Source organism: Castanea sativa, chromosome 6, assembly GCF_040712315.1.
Source record: "Castanea sativa cultivar Marrone di Chiusa Pesio chromosome 6, ASM4071231v1".
Classification (NCBI taxonomy): Eukaryota; Viridiplantae; Streptophyta; class Magnoliopsida; order Fagales; family Fagaceae; genus Castanea; species Castanea sativa.
Genome location: NC_134018.1, coordinates 61,680,761 through 61,700,908, shown reverse-complemented (window position 1 = coordinate 61,700,908; position 20,148 = coordinate 61,680,761). Strand labels below are relative to the sequence as shown.

Genomic DNA, 20,148 nt, shown 5'->3' with positions numbered 1-20,148 from the left:
TATTGTAACTGCTTTAGTCCATATCATTGTAGTACCCTTTGAAAATATATCAAGTCATTTTGTTTTCCCAACAGAATAGTAACAACAACAAAACACTCCAGATAAAAATCAGAGCTAACAACAGATTCATAGGCTCAAAAACAAAGTAGTGCACCTAACAAAATTGGAACATACTCTTAAACCATAAACCCTAACCTCTAATCTCCATTTCGTTCGCCTTCCCCTCTGCTCTCTCTCCATCTATCTCCACAATTCAATCACCTCCGCCTGGCATAAACCACATACGCGGCTGCAGCAGCAGCAGAAGCAATAGCAACACTAGACCCTGCCACCACCGGCCAATCCAACTTCAACCCGCTTTTCTTCTCTCCTTCAACAACAAACTCCCTTACCCCATTCACACTCCCATTAATGGCCTCAGCCGCCTTCTCCTTCAACCCGCTGATCACCTTCTCGGCCTCTTCCACTTCCTTCTTCAATCCCAACATCATGGATTCCGTCACTTTCGCCTTCTCATCAGACTTCCTCAACGACTCCTCCAAACCCAATTTCTCCCTCACCCATTTCTCCAATTCAGCCTCACTTTTCGCCACCACAGACTCCAATTCCTGAACTTTCTTCCTAAACCCACCAATCTCCCTCTCTTTCTCATCAATCTTATCCCTCATCTCCTCCTCAATCCTAACTCTCTTACTCTTCTCCTCAACTTCCTTCATTTCCAAAACCCCAACTTTCCTCTCCAATTCCCTCACTCTCTTCTCACTTATCAACTTCTCCTTCCTCAAACTCTCCACCTCTCTCTCCAACCTCTCAACTCTCTCTCCCTTCTCTCCCAAAGCCCTCTTCAATTCACTCGCTTCCTTGTTCGCCTCCTCGCCTTCGCTCATCGACGAAATCAAATCGTGCTGCATCCTCGAAACATCGGTCTCGAGCTCCACCGCTCTCCTCGCCACCGACTCCAAAGCCTTCAGCTCCTCTCTGGACCGCTCGATCTCCCTCGCCATCTCTCCGAGCTTTTCCTCCTTCGACGCGTTGTCGCTTCGAAGCTCTCCGATCTCCAAACTCAGCTTCTTGATTCGCTCCTTGCTTTCCGAATTCTCGCTCGCCAACTCAACCTTCTCGCGCTCCAAACACTCGATCTTCCAGTTCAGCTCCGAAACCCTAGCGTCGTAATCGCTGCCTCCAGCTCCGCCATCGCCGCCGCCGCCGCCGCGTTGATCGAGATCGTAGAAACTCTCCCCCGTCTGATCCGACTCAGCGCCATTGATGAGAATCTCCTTGTCCGCCATTGCTAATCCAACAAATACACACACAAAAAAAAATTAACAAGCAAGAAACAAAAATCCTACACCCTACACCCCTGTTTGGTTGCCGAGAAAATTCAATCAACTAAAAATTCCAAAACCAAACAACATAAAAATAGATAAACTTCTGATTAAATTTTCCCGGCAGCCAAACAGAAAATAAAATTCAAAGAGAGAACCCTAGGGATCGATCGATTGATACCAATTGTTGATGATATCCGGAAGTGTTGGAGAGTGAGCGAAAGAGAAAAATAGCAGTGTGTAACAGAGAATGTTTAACTTTAACAACCAATTTTGACCATTTTACCCTCCAAAAAAAAAAAAAAACAAAACAAAACAAAAAAGTTACCTTTTTTCATTTTACCGGAAAATATAGATTTTTGGTGTGGAGTGAAAGGGATAAAGGAAGCTCCTCCTTTACTTTTACTTTTGTTGTTTTTCTTTTCCTTTTCTTTTTCTTTCTGGGTGTGTTGTTTGTCATGAAAGTGTATGTTAGCAAGAGGATTTTTCATTTTTGTTCCTTATTTTTTTTCAGATAAGTATTAAGTAATACTCACCACAACTTTTACCCCGCTGTAATTTGTTTACGTGGTAGGTTGTGAATGGTAGAATTAAAGTGTTAGGTGTATGTGGTCTATAATTTTACTACTCACAACTCGCAAGAAAAATACAAAAATTACAATTTTTTTTCTTATAAATTACTAATGTGATAGATTTCTCACCTATAGTCTGGCCGAAATTTAAGTTATTTATTTGTGATTTGAAATTTGACACTTTGCCCATTTAAGGTTAATTCATTTAGATTTTCGTAACCCACATCTATTAAAAACATGATTAAATATATAATTTTGCTCCACTTTTATGTTTCTCTCTTTCAAGAACATAAAAATATAAGATCAAATAATATAAAAAAGAATCCAGTGAAACACTTGTATCATAATATTTCATAACATAAATAAGCAACTTAAATTTTAATCAAATCTCAGTAGATAAAATGTCACATTTTAAACTATACATAAATAACTTAAATTTCATTCCAACCAAGTTAATAGAATGGTTTGATAAAAATCAATAAGAATCTATTAGTTGTTATATTTCGTTTTCTTTTGTATTTTTTTTTTAAATTTTTTTGTTTAATGAGAGAGAGAGAGAGAGAGAGAGAGAGAGAGAGAGAGAGAGAGAATATATACCGGAATCAAAAGCGCGGAACGGACGGCTGAGAACGTTTCTAAGGATAATGCGGTGCACGTGGCTTGAACATGTTGGGGGGGTCTGACTATCACTAATGACTATCACTATCCTAATCGCATTTCTGGATTCTGATCTGAAGATTGATGCTAATAATTTAATATCTGAACCTTTTTGATTTATTACCATTTTTTGTTGTAATGAAACGAACCAACTACGGCTTCACATTGATCTTGGGCCTGGGCTTTATTGGATCTCTCCATCATCTTGCCTGGATGGTCTCTCTCTACTACATCGATTTTTTAGCCCAAATTGAGGTTGAGACCATCTTCTTCTTAATCTTAATCTAATTAGAATTAGAATTCAAGTTCCATTTCACACTAAATATTTTTTTGGCTTAAATATAAATTATATAAATTCAATGTAATGTAGTAACTTTTGATTCGTTCATTTTAGTATTATAAATTTCATTTTTATTCAATGTAATCCTTCCATAACTATTCATTCAAATCCCTTTATAAAATCCAATGTTGTTTTGCTATTCTTTTGATTTTACATATATAAAAAATAAGATAAATATCTTTAATATACAAAAAATTGTATTAAGATAGGAAAAAAGTTGGAAAAAAATCAATTTTCAATCTTCTTTCTCTACCATGCCACCGTTGCACCATCGAGACCTAAATCTTTGTCACGGCAACCATCTTCATAAGTCACAACCAATCCACTGCCGCATCACACAACATACAAGTGGATCGATCAACATCTTGACCAATGTTATCCTCCTTTGTGTTATAAATATGAAAACTACAAGTCGTGATTTAATTGTTTCTTTGGAATGTTTGGATTGTGAGAAAATAAAATGAATTAACTAATATATGTTTTGGATCTCTTCTTACTCTTGAGTTTGGACTATAAAATCTAAATTCCAGATTTGGTTGATATTGCAAGTAGGTGTTAAGATCTTTATGTCATCTAGCCATTGTTGGTCTTTCCATTCCAAGGTCTTACTTGTGTTAGAGAATTGAATCAAATAATCCCTTCTTATTGATCTCCGAGACATCTTATTAGGACTAACTTTTGGTAATGCATACATGATAGCATTTGAAATTTATTATTTCATTTTTAAAGTTTTGATAAAATATATAACAAATGAAGAATAATTTGATAAGGAGACTGATGATCTATCACCTCAGTTTAAGATAATATCAAATTTAATAACACAACATGTCGACCTAGTGACGTGACAACTCGACCATGGCACAAGATGATCGCATGCAAAGGAACATTTGACCAAGTTAGCTTTTTCTCTATAGCGAAGTACATTTACATCCATCTACCCCACTAGGGTTTACCATGTCAATCCAATCCTCACTCTAATGAGTATGTCTTTTTTTTTTTTTAATGAATAATGAGTATGTCTTTTTAAAACTATAATGAATATACAAAAGTTATTATTGACATATACAAAAATATTTCGCAAAAAAAGTACTTAATATCTCCCATCAAAGCTATAATTAATAACGATCTATCTTAGTTATGAACTCCATCTAGTATCATCTAGTAGTTTCTCAAAAAATAAATAGTATCATCTAGTAATTTGTTTTTGTACTCCTAATTTCTTTTCAAAGTAAATGACTAGATTGTCAAACAAAAATAGCCAAAATCAAACAAAAAGTTTCAAATGTAACCAATTAAGTTCTCAAAGCAATGAATAATCTAAAACTTAATCATGCAATAAATAGTAAATACCATAAAAAAAAAATATCAGAAGTACATTGACCATACAATTAATAGGCCAACAACAAACTCTTTCGTCTTTTTTTTTTTAAATTATGATTAAGAATTATGTCATAATCATACTTTTTAACAATTATGTCATGTGTCATTTAATGGCCTGTTTGGGAGTTTAGAGAGGGAGGAGAGTAGAGGGGAGGGGAGTAGTGGAGAGGAAAGTAGAGGAGAATGATTACCCTCCACCTTGTTTGGATGTTTTTATAATTAGTAAGGGAGAAGGGAGTAATTAGTCCTTCCCCTTGTTTTTAACATTGTAATTTTATAAATATAATAAGGGTAAATTAGGTAATTTACTTTATCAATAATTTTATGTGCTCTACTCTCCCTCTAAATCTCTCCAATTTGGGAGAATTAAAAATGAGGGGGTTGGAGGTAGTTGAAACCCCTTCAAACCTCTCCAAACCCCTCCCCCTCCTTCCTCAAAAAACTCTCAAACAAGGTAATTGAATTACTCCCCTTCCCTCTACTCTACTCCCCCTCCTTTTTTAAACATCCAAACATGCCATAAGGGAAACGATTAAGAAACTAAAGGATTATGAGAATTAGTTATAAAAAGTTAAAAACCTAACTCCTTTTCCTGAAGAGTGATTTCATTTGCATAATAAATAAATAAAATTGTATCCTAATATGTGTAGTAGTTATATAAGAGGGGGGGAAAACTCTATTTTTTTGTGTATAAATGGAAGAAGACCACCCATATATAAAGAAGGATTCTCGACCACAAATAAACCAGTTATATTCTTTTATTTTAGGAGTAAGCCTATTAGGAATAGTTTTTTTTTTTTTTGGAAATTCCTGTAGGGAATTAGTTCAACTTTTTTCTTTTAGAAAAAATCAGTTTAACTTAATTAGACATTTTACTCATTTATATTAGATTTTTATCGAGACTACTCTCTCGATGAGGTCATATATATATAAAGTAACTAATTGTATTGCAATTGAGATTACTAGGGGCGGTGCTACAATCTATTTAGGGGGTTCAAATGAACCCCCCTGACTTCAAAAAACAATTTTTATAAAATAAAATAAAAATTGTTAGTTTAATACTTTAATTTATTCTTAAAAATATTTTTTTGTTAGAGTGATTGCATTTGCATAATAAGAAAAAAATTAATTGCATCCTAATATCAGGGAGTTGTTATATAAGAGGGGAGAAAACCATATTTCTTTGTGTATAAAAGGAAGAAGACTACCCATATATAAAGAAGGATTCTCAACCAGTTATATTCTTTTATTTTAGGAGTAAGCCTAACTTCTTCTTTTTTTTGATACAAGATAGAATTTTTACTCTATCCTAATCTAAGTGTATATGTGTGTGAAGCTCCCTCCTGGAGACTTGAACCCCAGCCCTTACCCTCCCCCCCCCACACCCCACAAGTATTTATACTTGAGGAGTGACCACTGCACCAAGGGTATGCGGTGGTAGGTAATTAGTTTAACTTTTATTTTTGAGAAAAAAATTAGTTTAACTTAATTAGACATTTTACTCATTTATAATAGATTTTTATCAAGACTACTCTTGATAAGGTTGAGGTCATATATATATAAAGTAACTAATTGTATTGCAATTGAGATTAGGCGGCACTACCCCCTATTCAGGGTTCAAATGAACCCCCTGACTTTACAAAAAATATTTATATAAAATACATTTTTTGTTAGTTAAATACTTTAATTTATTCTTAAAATTATTTTTTTGCATACCCTAACTTAAATCTTGCACACCCTTATTACAAGTAATTTGTACTCTAAGAGTAAAGAGTAAGTATTTATGAATTGTAAATGTAATTCTTTTTTTATAAATTTATATTACGTGTGTGTGAGTGTGTCTATTATTGATTGTGTACATTACTTTTTGTAACAATGTGTGTGAATGTTTGTATGTACAATGTAAATATAATATAACTTTATATAATTTAATAATTAGGAAATAGAGAGGGTTTTTTTTTTTTTTTTTACATGTGTGTGTATTGTTATCATAATAATTTTTTGTTATAAAGTTCGTAAAATTCAAGAAAAAATTGTAAAGTTAGTGATTGTTCAAGCATTTAATTGGTTAAGTAAACACATAGTATTTAATTTTATGTATGAATGAATGAGATTGTGTGCAAAACATATTTTTACACGCAGTGTATAATAATTGTGGGTATAAGAATTCCAATAAGGTAATTGCGCCACGTGTTGTACCCATGGCCGAGAATGGCCATTATCATGCTGAGGAGGCCACGCCTTCAGACAGTAAAGTCACGTCAATAGCACGTCATCTAAGGAGGTCGTATTGTAGAGAAAAAGTTTTGGGGAATGGGCTAGCACTGACATGACTGAAGGGATGGTGGCTACAGTTACATTTAATGCGTTCCACCAAACCTCCTGGCTACATTTATGTGGAGAAGACCTTTAAACAGTATTGTCTTGGCTGCCGCGACTCACAAGGAGATTGAGAATGTGTCTAATAGGAAAGGTACTCAAGTAATGGCCTGAATGATCAACAAATGGAGGACCAAGATCATCTAAGGGAAGCTATATAATGTAAGGAACCCTCTAGAGACAAAGGGATCTAAAATTAGAGAGAAAACCATTGTAGCACCAAGAACTGGACTTGTAGCCAAATTCAAAAGAAACATATATAAGATCTAGTCTTCTTGGACTATGCCGATGACGATTTACTTGAGCAAAACCATTTTATTCTTGTTCTCTTTTCATCTAGGCTCATTACAATTATGATCTGATTCATTAGAACTTGGTTTTCCAGCCCACTCTCTATAAACTTATTGTATTGGGTTTTTTGAGCCTAAATCTTTTTCCCTTTAAGTTTGGGCACCAAATGAGGTCCTTATAATAATAATAATAATAATAATAATAATAATAATAATAATAATAATAATAATAATAATAATATAATTATTTTTTTTGTTGATAATTCAATATATTCAAGTTCTCTTTCTATTAAAATTTCTTAATAATCCCCCTAAACAAAATTTCTGGAGCCACCATAGGAGACTACTCTCAAAATCTTTTGCGTTATCGTCTTTGATTAATGATTGACATTTATTTATATTTATTAATTTCTAGTATTATTCTATTTGTATTATTCTTGTTATTGTCATTGTACTTCCAAAGTCCTCTTAATTGAGATCCCAATCAAGAACACCAATTTTGCTTGAGGAAAATTTGTGGGAAAACATATTTTGGCAACCACATGGTAGCATAAAAAAGATATAGAAAGACTTTTTTTTTTCTCTGAAACATAGAAAGATTCTTAAAATTTTCAATTCGTGCACTTTAATGCACATTAAAGAAAATGCAGTCAATTTGGAGCAACTTGAAGATGCAATCATGTGGACTCACTTTTTGATGGATGAAATTTTATGATATACAAATGAGAAACTTCAACATTCAAAGATTATACTTTCTCCACCCAAAAAAAAAAAAAAAATTCAAAGATTATATGACAAAATAAGATGGGGATGTTTGGTAGAGTAGTTTGAGATGAGATTTTTGTAGTTTTTTGAAATTTGTGTGGATGAAAAAGTGTGTGAAAATGTGTGTAAAGTTGTTTAAAATATAAAAATATGAGTTTGGGATGGGGTACCAAACAGACCCTTATCATCGTCTTTAGGAAAATTCACCAAGAGTTATCTTCCCTAAAAAAATCTTCATAATGACCTTGATCATTCCACATAAAATAATTTGAATAAAAAAGACCAACTTATAAAAGATGAAGAATTAAGAATATAATGATGAAAATATACTAATGTTGCAACTCAAAAATGAAACTCGGGAGAATAAAGAGTCCTCTCTTGATAAACATGATTTTAAATGGCGAAATTTTTGTCAATGAATTAATAGGTGTAATACATCGAATAAGCCCCTTTCTTATGAAAATTGAGGATCATAAAAAACCATTGCTTTCGAACCATGATCCCACCAACCATTTGATTTGTAAGTGCATGCATCTTGAATGGAATGATGGATGATGTCAATTTTTAAAATAAAACAAAATTAGTGCCCTATGTAGGCTATATTTGTCTTAGATATCCAAAAATCAACATATGGATTTTGTTAGAAATTGGCTCAAATTCTTAATTTGACTTCGTCTAGGTTTTATTTGTATGAAAGAAAATCATTTTTTCTTGATGTGGAAGAAAAAAAAATGATTGATATGGTAGAAAAATATGTCCCAACTTCACTTAAAATGTCTATAAAATAGGACATTCTCCTACTAATCTATATCTTCAAAACAAACTTATCCAAAAAAAAAAATTTAAAGGAAAATTATGACAATAGAAAAAAAAAAAAGTTTAATCTCACGATGAGGCTAGTTGCTTTATATGGATGTTTTCTTTTCTTATATTTGTATCTATGCACTTCAACTAACGGCAACTTTTTACAAGGGCAGGTGGTACACTTTGTTCAGGGGTTCAAATGAACCCCCTGACTTCAAAAAATAAATTATATATATATTGTAAGGACTATTTTTGGTTCTTATCCTAAATGGTAAAGGATCTAGGCCCAAAAAACTCAGTACAATAAATTTATAGAGAATGGGCTGGAAAAGTAGGCTTTAATGAATCGGAAAAATAACTACAATGAGCCCAGATGAAAAGAAAACAAGAATATGATTGTTTCACACGAAGTAAATTGTCTTTAGCACAGTTCGAGGAGACTAAATCTTATATATATGCTTCTTTTGATTTTGGTTACAAATCCTGTTCCTGATGCTATAGTATTTTTCTCTCTCTCCTTTTTCGATAGATCCCTCATCAGGGACTTCTTTCTCTATTATATACTATATTCTTCTTCATCTCCACCATCCATCTGTAGGGCAAGCTAATGGTCCTCATTCTTGTCCTCTCAGCATCTTCTTGAAGTCTTCTAGTGTAGTTGTAAGGCCGTTGGTCACTGTTCACGTATCACCTCCACATTAATGCGACCAAAGGGTTAGCTGCAGAGTATTCAATGCGGTGGAAGCAGTTTTTCCTTTGATATTTCTCAACTCTTATTTATCCTATGCTCCTTTGATACTCATCCTTATCAATAGAATCTTCCGAAAAATTGTTCCCGATGGCAACTCGTACCTCATGACCTCTGCCTTACTTAGCCAATGAGGTATTCTTTCTCGGACTACCTTCCTAAACTTTCCCAATCGTGGTTCATCCTCGGCGCTTGGATTCGCATGTCTTCTCTACCTCATCCTTGTCCTCGGACTACTAAACATCCCCGAACAAGACCCACGGCCCACTATACTTTTATGAGTCTTATATCCCCACATATATAATATTTCTTTTTTGAAGTTTAAAACTTTAATTAATTCTTAAAAATAATTGAGCATACTTTAACTTAAATCTTATACACTCCTTTGACATGTATTTCCAACTCTAAGAGTAAGAGCAAGTGTGTGGTTCAAGGTAGCTCGACTGGTAAAGTCATTGATGGTTATATAAGAAACCTGGGGTTCAATCTCTGTCTACACCAAAAACTGATTAGTGTCTTGGTCTGATGATAAAAGGCTATCATCAGAAGTGGATGCCATAGGTTGAAACTCTCTCAAACAAAAAAAAAAAAAAGTAAGAATAAGTGTTTGTGAATTATAAGTGTCACTCTTTATTATAAATTTATATTATATGTGTGTAAGTTAATATTGATTGTGGGCTTTACTTTTTGTTATAATGTTATTTGTGTGAATAATGATGTGTGTGTATGTTTGTGTGTACAATATCTGTAGGAGCACAAAATCGGGGTCAACCAAGCCCACTTAGAATAGCAAGATTGATATTCCCAAACTTAGTCCAAATTAATAGATATTTGTAAAGAGAGTGAGATGAACAAGTTTGGGCTTTACCTGAAACACAGATAGAGTAGGAGGAATCAGAAGTCTAAAACTTAAGTGTATAAATGGTTTTTACAAGCTTGCCCGAGGATAATGTTCTTGATTGTTACAAGTACTGTTCATTCTCTTTCTCTCAGTTACTGTTCTAGTTATGATCTCTCTTTTTGATTATCTCTCTCCGGATCCCTTATATCTAAGAGTCCCTTTTCTTTATATACTCCATGGCCACTCATATCCTAGCCCTCCATCTTCAATCATCCTCAATCTCCTTAGGACACTTGTCTCATTAGACTTTTGGCGAAGGTGGTGGAAGGAGCTGCTGAGTTGTGGATCCACGGTTCAGGTCACTTCCTCATTAATGCAATTGATAAAGCTATTGTTAGCCATTTATTGCGGAGGAATATGTGAGACTTTACAAGAAACCTCTCACAAATATCTTGCTTATCCCCTAAGGTGCCCACCTTCATCTCTTATACTCCCTAAGGACACCCTGTCACTTCCCATTCCCTCCTCGAGCAACCTCCCTCCTCGGGATATGGATGCTTCTTCGTGAGGAACAACTGAAGGCTATAGTAGTGCTTCCAATCTTCAGTCCTTGGGTTCCCATAGTATCAATATTATATATCTTTAAATAATTTAATAATTAGGAAATAGAGAGGGTTTGTTATGTGTGTGTATTGTTATTATATTATAATCACTTTTTTTTATAAAGTTAGAAAAATTCAAGAAAAAAATGTAATTTTTTTTAGAGACAATGTCAACATGCTACAAACTCCACATCTTGAACCCTTTCTCCCTTAAACCCTAAGCACTTGTACATAGAGAGGTGCCAATTCAGTTATAAGGCTTTTGACGAAGAAAAAAAATTGTAAAGTTAGTGATTATTCAAGTATTTGATTGGTTAAATTGTATAAATGAGTGTGGTTGTGTGCATCAATAATTAATACAGAGTTAATGAGTTGAGTTTATTCATGTAGTCTAAAATATTTTTATAAAAACAATGGCAAATAAATAATAAAAATTGTATAAAAATAAAAATGTTAAACAAACTTAACAAAATAAAATATTCATAACCAATGATAAATATTCATAATGAACTATCATGTAATTATTCAAAATTTAAAAACTTGTAGAAAGAAACTGTAAAAAAAAAAAAAAATTATCGATTACTCGATAATTATTCAAGTTCTCTTTTTATTATTATTTTTTTTTTGTAATTTAAGTTACTTAATAACCCTGTAAACAAAATTCCTAGAGGCTTCACTAAACTCATAACAGAATCACCACCAAAAGTCAAATTCTTTTGATATTTCATTGAGTTCACATTGCATGCATTGAAATGATCGAGTTGTGATGGCCATGGCATTAATTATGGATCAAGTAGAAGCACATGACCAACCATGTATACTATAATTGCAGGTACTAAAGTCATAATGTGTTTTATTTTCTGAGTATAGTTTCAACAAATTCTGACTTCAAAATTTGACCGTTGACTCAAATTCACTAACTTCTTCAAAACGCACGCAACAAGCTTTTTTTTGTCTTTTTTTTTAATACCATATAAATATTAAGAAGTTGGAAAATATTAGCATTTCATATGTCATCTATAAGTTGGAAATTATACCATGCGACGTTTAAGGAGAAATGTTAAAAAGATTAGAAGAATTAGTTATAAGAAATTAAAAACAGAATTCATTGTTTTGAGGAATGGTTACATGCTAAAAAAATGCAAAATTATAAATTATATCCTCCAATTTAAAGTTGATGTCTCTCCATGGTTTTATTAATGAACCCGTCTTACAATGTGAGTTAAAAAAAATGATAAAGTTTAGTTACAACTTTACTCAACATCATTAAAATTATTACAAATTTTGAAAATTTAACCTTTAGATTATATGTTCTTTACGCTCTTAATACACATGTCAAATTTTGTGTCAATTGAATATTACTATATGATCTATAAGTTTACACTTTATGCATAATTTTAAACTACAAAAACTTGCAATTTATATAATTTATTGATGGCAAAATTATTGATCTTTAATTTTCTAGAATTTTTGCAAGCATGGAGGATATAATTAAGAACAAAGTGTAATCCAACGATAAATTTGTCGAAATTCACTTCCAATAAAAAGATATTGAGTAAGGTTGAAACAAATTTTGTAACTAAATTTTATCCATAAAAAAATGGAGTTGGTTGCAAAGAGTTTTGTAACTTATTGGCATTCTCTACTCTCCTTTAAAAAGAGATAAATACTCATAAAAAAGAAAAAAGAAAAAAAAAGAGATCAATGATTCTAAGTCCCCCTCTCCCAATATTGTAAGTTGTAACTATTAAATTATTAAGGGGTAGTTAATACAAAAAAGTTCTACATTATATTTTAGTGAACAGAGATGGGAAGCGAGATCGAGTTAATCCATTTGTTTTGTGAGAGAGGCGAAACCCTCCATAGCCAGTAAATTCTATTCACCGAAAAGAAAGTGGATTAGTGGATCCCTAACAAAAGAAGGATATTTTTTAAGGAAAATGTGAGAAATTTTAATAATATGATACTAGTAATTTTCCATCTTTACATTTTTACTATCATTTTTCATATTTTTCTTCTCATTCTAAAAAACATGAAAAAAAGTCCCTCATTCTTAACTTTATTCGATAATTGTGAAAGGTGAAATTTGACCTTTAAAAATTTCTGTTAAAAACACCAAATTACTATTTGAAATATAACTTTCCTGGCCTTATCCTCTAGTCATGATTGGATAGAGAGCTTGACCAGAAATCTAACCAAAACACAAAATGTTGGCAGCATTGTTAGCCACCCATATAATAAACGGTACTATATACCCGTATCCACTGAACTGTACTATCTATTTCATGTAGTGCCATTGCTAATGTATCAATTAAGTTCTATGATTCTATCCACTCCTAAGCCCATTGTACCATCATTTTATTGTTGTACTAGACATTGTAACATTGTATTACTATCAAATTAACTAGTTTCCCTTTTTGGGTTGAAATCAACCACATAATTATATTGTGTAGTACTCAATAAAAACAGTGTTATCTTTTCTAAGAACAATAAATTCAATCAAAAGAAAATTAATGATGAAGCCTTATTGTCTAATACAATAAAAACAGTGTTATCTTGTTCTAAGTACAGTAAAATCTATGAGAAGAAAATAAAGTAAATACGAGTTTAACGTTATCAAACTCGTCAATGAGCTAGCTCGTTAGCTATAGGTATTTCTTCATTCTTTCCTCCTTTGCTTCATATTCGTTAGTTATTTGTCCAACACTCAGCTTGAAATCAGACCTCAATCTCAAATTCTTGACTCCCAAAGCTCTTGCAACTCTCAAGCTGGCAAGGATTGCTTCATACTCTGTCTCATTGTTTGTTGCTGGAAACTAGAGTTGAACCCCATATTTAAGGACGTCATTCTCTGATAATGTCATTATGACACCAACGCCTCCGAGTCCTATTACAAACGAGCCATCTGAGCAAACTGTCCAATACTCCGCTTCCTAATCAAGGTCTAGAAGAGTAAATTCCGCAATGAAATCTGCTAAAGCTTGTGCCTTGATTGCTGTTCTTGGCCTATACTTAATGGAAAACTAGCTTAGCTTAACTGCCCACTAGAAAATACGACCTGCAGCATCTGGTTTGCTCATTGCTTTTCAGATTGGTTGGTCTGTCATGACTACAATGGTATGCGCCTAGAAGTATAGACGAAGCTTTCTTGAAGCCACGATTAATGAGAAGGCCATCTTCTCCATGCATGGATACTTTGCTTCGGCCTGCTGAAAAGCCTGACTAGTGTAATACACTGGCCTTTGTATCTTGGATTCCTTGCGAATCAAAGCGGAGCTGACAGTTGTTGGTGATACAGTCAAGTATAAAAAACAGATCTTCTCCTTCTACTAACAGGTTTAGTAATGGAGGCTTGGCCAAACACTCCTTAAGGCTTTGAAAGCCTGCCTCACACTCGTTCGTCCACTGAAAAGCGTGTTTAAGAACTTCAAAGAAGGGAAGACACTTGTCAATGGCCTTTGAGACAAACTTGTTTAATGCTGCTACTCGCCTTGTCAGTCTTTGCACCTCCTTGACTGTCTTGGGAGAAACCATGTCAAGTATGGCTTTGACCTTCTCTTGGTTCGCCTCAATTCCTTGCTAAGATACCATGAAGCCTACGAATTTTCCTGATGAGACTCCAAAAAGGCACTACAAGGTTAAGCTTCATCTTATACCCTCTCAAGGTATCAAATGCCTATTGAAGGTCTGCAAGATGGGTTTTAGCTTCCCTGCCTTTTTACGTGCATATCGTCTACATAGACTTCCATATTCCTCCCTATCTTCTTGCTAAACATCTGATTCACCAATCTTTGATAGGTGGCACCTGCATTCTTCACTCCAAACGACATGACTTTGTAGCAATATAAGCTCTGGCTAGTGACGAACGCGATTTTCTCTTGATCTTCTTCCTTTATTAGGATTTGGTTATAACCTGAAAAAGCATCCATGAAGGTTAGTAGTTCATGGCCAGCCATTGAGTCAACAAGCTAGTCAATTCTGGAAAGGGGAAAACTGTCTTTAGGACATACATTGTTCAAATCAGTAAAGTTCACACACATTCTTTATTTTCCATTGGATTTCTTCATCATTACAACGTTTGCAAGCCATTTTGGATAATAGACTTCCCTAATGAATCCAGTAGTTAAAAGCTTTTCCACCTCTTCCATGGTTGCTTTATTCCACTTGGGAGCGAATACTCGTCTCTTCTGTTGAACGGGCTTCTTTGTTAGGTCGACATTAAGAATATGCTCTATCACTCATCTGTCGATCCCTAGCATGACCTCATGGCTCCATGAAAAGACATCCAAGTTCCTTTTCAAGAACTTCACCAATTCGTCCTTCAAAGTCTATTGAAGCTCATTTCCTACCATGGTGGTTTTGGATGGATATCCTTCTACTAGCACTACATTTTCCGCCTCCTCTATGGGTTTGAGTGGTTCTTCTTCTACCATCCAAGTGTGATTTTCCTCAGATGCCAAGACCGCCTAATAACATTCTCGAGCCAAAAGTTGGTCCCCCTTGATTTCTCCAGTTCTGTGGGGGGTCTGGAATTTCTCTTTCAGGTAATATGTGGAAGTTACTGCCTTAAGGCAATTAAGGGTTGGTCTTCCAAGAATCACATTCTAAGATAAAGGGCAGTTGATTATCAAGAATTCTACCATCCTCATCACTTGAGCGAGGTAGATCCATGTTGTAATATGTAATGAAATTATGCCTTTTGGATAAACACGGTCTCCGCTGAAGTTAACTAATGGAGTTCGAAAGTCTTGAGGCGTTTTGGATCTAACTTCATCTACTGGAAAGCCGTCATATACATCACATTTGTCGAGCTCCCATTGTTTACCAGCCCTCTTCGGGTGTTGAACCCTTCAATGGCTAGCATAATGACTAGGGGTCATCATGGGGCTGCCTGATCCCCTTCACATTTTGCTTGAAGAAGACAATGTCGTAATTCCCAGTGCGATGATGTTTTGCCATTAAGTGCTTGACATGGAGGCTGTTCACCTGCCTCTGCACCGCCTTCCTCAGGGACTTGTATGATCCTCCAGTGACTGATCCTCTAGTGATTGTCCTTATCTCTCCTACGTTGGGTTTGAGATTGTCTCGATCTTCCTCTCTTTGCTGGTGAGTTTGATAATCTTTCTTAACAAACTTTTGGAGCTTCCCCCTTTGGATCAACTCCTCCATTTGTTCTTTCAAATCCCTGCATTCGTTTGTATAATGACCATGGTCCTTATGGAAGTGGCAGTACTTCTTTGGATCTCTTCGCTTTGAGGATGAGCTTAATGGTTTAGGTCATTTCAAGGTAGGGTCGTCATTTATTTGCATGAGAATCTTGTCTACATGCATTATCAAAGGGGTGAAATTCAGTTTCTTCTTTGATGATGCCTCCAGACTACTTTTACTAGTCTTAGCTTCCGTAAGATTATCTTTGTGCTCCTTTTTGCTTTGTGACTCTACACCTTTGTCTTTCTTTCGTTTACCCATTAGTCCCTTTGCCGTCAGCGCATCTTCCCCATTCATATATTTTTGCGCTTTAAATAGCAAATCTGTCATCGAGGTCGAAGGAGTTTTCCCTAAGGAGAAAACGAGGTCAAGATTGATTAGCCCAACCTAGAAGGTCGTTATTATCACCTGCTCGTCAGCCTCGTCAATTTCTAAGACTGCTTTGTTGAATCACTTCCCATATTCCCTCAGGGTCTCTTTTTCCTGCTATTTCACAATTAGCAGATAGGAAGTGGGCCTCTTATGGCGTTGGCCTCCAATGAAGTGACGGATGAAGGAGTCACTTAGCTGGTCAAAGTTTGCAATAGACGCTACAAGCAGCTTACTGAACCATACCAGTGCTGCTCCCTTAAGGGTTGTTGGGAATGTTCTCAAACAACGTCATCTGGGGTCTACTGGAGACTCAGAATTGTTTTGAATGCTCCTATGTGGTCCAGAGGATCCTTAGTGCCATGGTAGACCTCTAGTTGAGGGAGACGAAATTTGGGAGGTGAGTCGGTCCTTTTGATCATGCCATCCAAGTTTATTGTTGTCTTTCCCTTCATGGCATTCTTAACCTCGTCCAACTCCTTTCTCATGTTTTTCATCATTTGGTCACTACCATGAGTTGACTGCACGGTATGTTTAGAAGTATCCCTTCTGCTATTTTCTAGACTATGGGCCTCATCATCGTTGTCATTGTGATTGCGTCGAGACTGTGACATAGTCGGAGTCCTAAGGCGCGCCTTTCACTTCAATTCTTCATTATGTTTTATCAATTCTTGCACGTTAGGCCATTATGGTTGGGTCCGTTAGAGGTGATGAAGTGGAAGTGTCCATGTGTCTCAAGGAACTTTGTTGGTAGAGACACGATGACTTGCCTGAGAGAATTGCAACTCAATCACTTCCTATAGACAACGCCAAACTGATGAAGTAGGAATTTGCCTCATCAGTATGATGGACAACCTGTAAAACCTGTGTCACAGAAAGCGCCCAATAGATAAGGGCACCGGTTTGGGGCCTGCCAAGCACCCTCCGATGCTTAAGTTAGCTTATTCTCTCTGGAAAAATTGTAATTTGTATATCAATTGTGTGTTGATGCCTTCTTACCTGTTTTCCTTGGCTTTATATAACCTTAGGCTGAATTAATACTCATAATACTGTTATGTTGTAGCTGGGTAATTAATGCTTAATAATTGCATATTAACTCCAACATTTTTTGTTCATAACCGGTCCTTAATTCTGCATTATTGGACGATAGTAACGGTTTTGTGCTATTTATTGCCCAGTCATTGATTGCTGCATGGAGTTAATGCACATACGCTTGTCCATGCCTTTACTCGTCACTGTCATGGACAGTTTGCAAGTAATGGACGACCATTTATATGCTACTCATCATCTAGTATTATTTTATTTGTATTATTTTTGTTATTGTCATTGTGCTTCCAAAGTCCACTTAATTGAGATCCCAATCGAGAACACCAATTTTGCTTGAGGAAAATTCATGGGCAAAATATCTATTTTGGCGACCACATGGTAGCATAAAAAAAATATAAAAAGTTTTTTTTTTCTCTAAAACATAGAAAGATTCTTAAAATTTTCTTTAATGCACATTAAAGAAAATGCAGTCAATTTGGAGCAACTTGAAGATGCAACCATGTGGACTCACTTTTCATTGGATGAAAATTTATGACATACAAAAGAGAAACTTCAACATTCAAAGATTATACTTTCTCCAAAAAAAAAAATCAAAGATTATATGACAAAATAAGATGCTATGGAAAGAATTTTAAGAAACTTATCATCGTCTTTAGGAAAATTCACCAAGAGTTATCTTCCATAAAAACATCTTCCTAATGAACATGATCATTCCACATAAAATAATTAGAATAAAAAAGACCAACTTATAAAAGATGAAGAATTAAGAATATAATGATGAAAATATACCAATGTTGCAACTCAAAAAATGAAAGTCGAGAGAATAAAGAGTCCTCTCTTGATAAACATAATTTTAAATGGCGAAAATTTTGTCAATGAATTAATAGGTTTGATGAAGTACAATTTCATCTCGTCAGTATGTTCCTCGTCAATATGATGGACGACCTAGAGCTTGTCAGTATGTACCTCGTTAGTACAATGGACGACTTGAAGTTCATCAGTATGTACCTCGTTAGTACGATGGACAACCTGGAGATCTTGTACCAAAGAAAGCACTAAGCAGATAATGACACCGGTTTGGGGCCTGCCAAGGACCTTTCGATGCTTAAGTTAGCTTAAAATCTTTAGAAATCTGTAATCTGTAGAGTAATTTGTGTATGTGTACAACATGCTCCACTTACTTGTCTCTTGTGGCTTTATATAGCCTTTGTGTGAGTAAATACTCAATCTACTGGCCTCTCTAACATTGTACCACAGCAAGAGGATTTATGGCCTAATAATGACCATTTATCCTCAACCCTTTAACATCTGCAACGGCCATTAAATGCGCATAATTGGACAGCAATAACAGCTCTGTGATCATTTATTATTTGGACATTAAATGCTATCTGGAACTAATGTGTTTACGCTTGTCCATACTTTCACTCGTCATTAACATGGACGGTTTGCAATATCGACGAGCGTTTTATCGTTATCCATTAGTTATGGTTGAGCTGGAGGCTTAAATGCTCATTTAATAGCCATCCCAATTCAATGTTCTGTAATGGCTATGTAATGGTTAGCTTGATATAGTTGTAACAATTACGAGCTGGTGCCTAGAAAGGTTGTACATACGTTACACTTGTGCCATTTAAGTGAGGAATTTATATCTGAGCATTAATATGTGATTACGATTGTCCTTAGTAATGATTGTCGTCCTCAGTAGTAATGACGGTTGTTCTTAGTAATGACGGTTGTCCTTAGTAATGACAATCACTTTATGGACGATCATTTTACACTACTTGTTAGGTGTAATAAATCTAATATGCCCCGTTTTTATGAAAATTGAGGATCATAGAAAACCATTGCTTTTGAACCATGATCCCACCAACCATTTGTTTTGTAAGTGCATGCATCTTGAATGGAATGATGGATGATGTCAATTTTTAAAATAAAACATAATTAGTGCCATATGTAGGCTATATTTGTCTTAGATCCAAAAAGGAACATGTAGATTTTGTTAGAAATTGGCTCAAATTCTTAATTTAACTTCGTCTAGGTTTTCTTTGTATGAAAGAAAATATTTTTCTCTTAATATGGAAGAAAAAAAATGATTGATATGGTAGAAAAATATTATATCTCAATTTCACTTAAAATGCCTACAAAATATGATATTCTCCTACTAATCTATGTTTTTAAAACAAATTTATCCAAAACTCTTTTTTTTAAAAAAGGAAAATTATGACAATAGACAAAAAAAAAAAAAATTCTCAATTCTCATGATGAGGCTAGTTGTTTTATATGGATGTTTTGTTTTCTTATATTTGTGTCTATGCACTTCGACTAACGGCAACTCATACAAGGGTAGTCGTACACTTTGTTCAGGGGTTTCAAATTAACCCCTGACTTTAAAAAATAAAAAATTATATATAATATTTTTTTGGAAGTTTAATACTTTAATTAATTCTTAAAAATATTTGTGCACACCCTAACTTAAATCTTATACACTCGTAGCAATTGTGTGGTTCCAGTTAGCTCAACTGTTAAAGTCTTTGATGGTTGTATAAGAGATTTAGTGTTCAATCACTGCCTAAACCAAAAACTGATTGGTGTCTTGGTCTGATAATAAAAAGCAATCATTAGGAGTGGACGCCATAGGTTGAAACTCTCTCAAAAAAAAAAGAGTAAGAGTAAGTGTTTGTGAATTATAAGTGTCACTCCTTATTATATATTTTTATTATATGTGTGTAAGTGTATCTAATATTGATTGTGGGCTTTACTTTTTATTATAATATTATTTGTGTGAATAATGATGGGTGTGTATGTTTGTGTGTACATTATC

The 20,148-nt window shown here is 34.5% G+C and overlaps 1 protein-coding gene across 2 annotated transcripts; it reads right to left on the bottom strand.

Annotated features, from left to right (window-relative positions):
• On the bottom strand, nucleotides 1–1,678 carry LOC142639306 (peroxisomal and mitochondrial division factor 2-like). 2 transcript variants are annotated; one of them, XM_075813510.1, is made up of 2 exons: nucleotides 1,654–1,678; nucleotides 1–1,291 (listed from the first exon to the last, which is right to left on the bottom strand). In XM_075813510.1, the coding sequence occupies exons 1-2, from the start codon at nucleotides 1,661–1,663 to the stop codon at nucleotides 258–260; spliced, it is 1,044 nt and encodes a 347-aa protein (XP_075669625.1). In that variant the 5' UTR covers nucleotides 1,664–1,678; the 3' UTR covers nucleotides 1–257. The 2 variants fall into 2 exon arrangements, with proteins under 2 accessions (XP_075669625.1, XP_075669626.1); XM_075813511.1 differs by lacking the exon at nucleotides 1,654–1,678 and adding an exon at nucleotides 1,507–1,603.
• Between the last annotated feature and the right edge of the window lie 18,470 nt (nucleotides 1,679–20,148).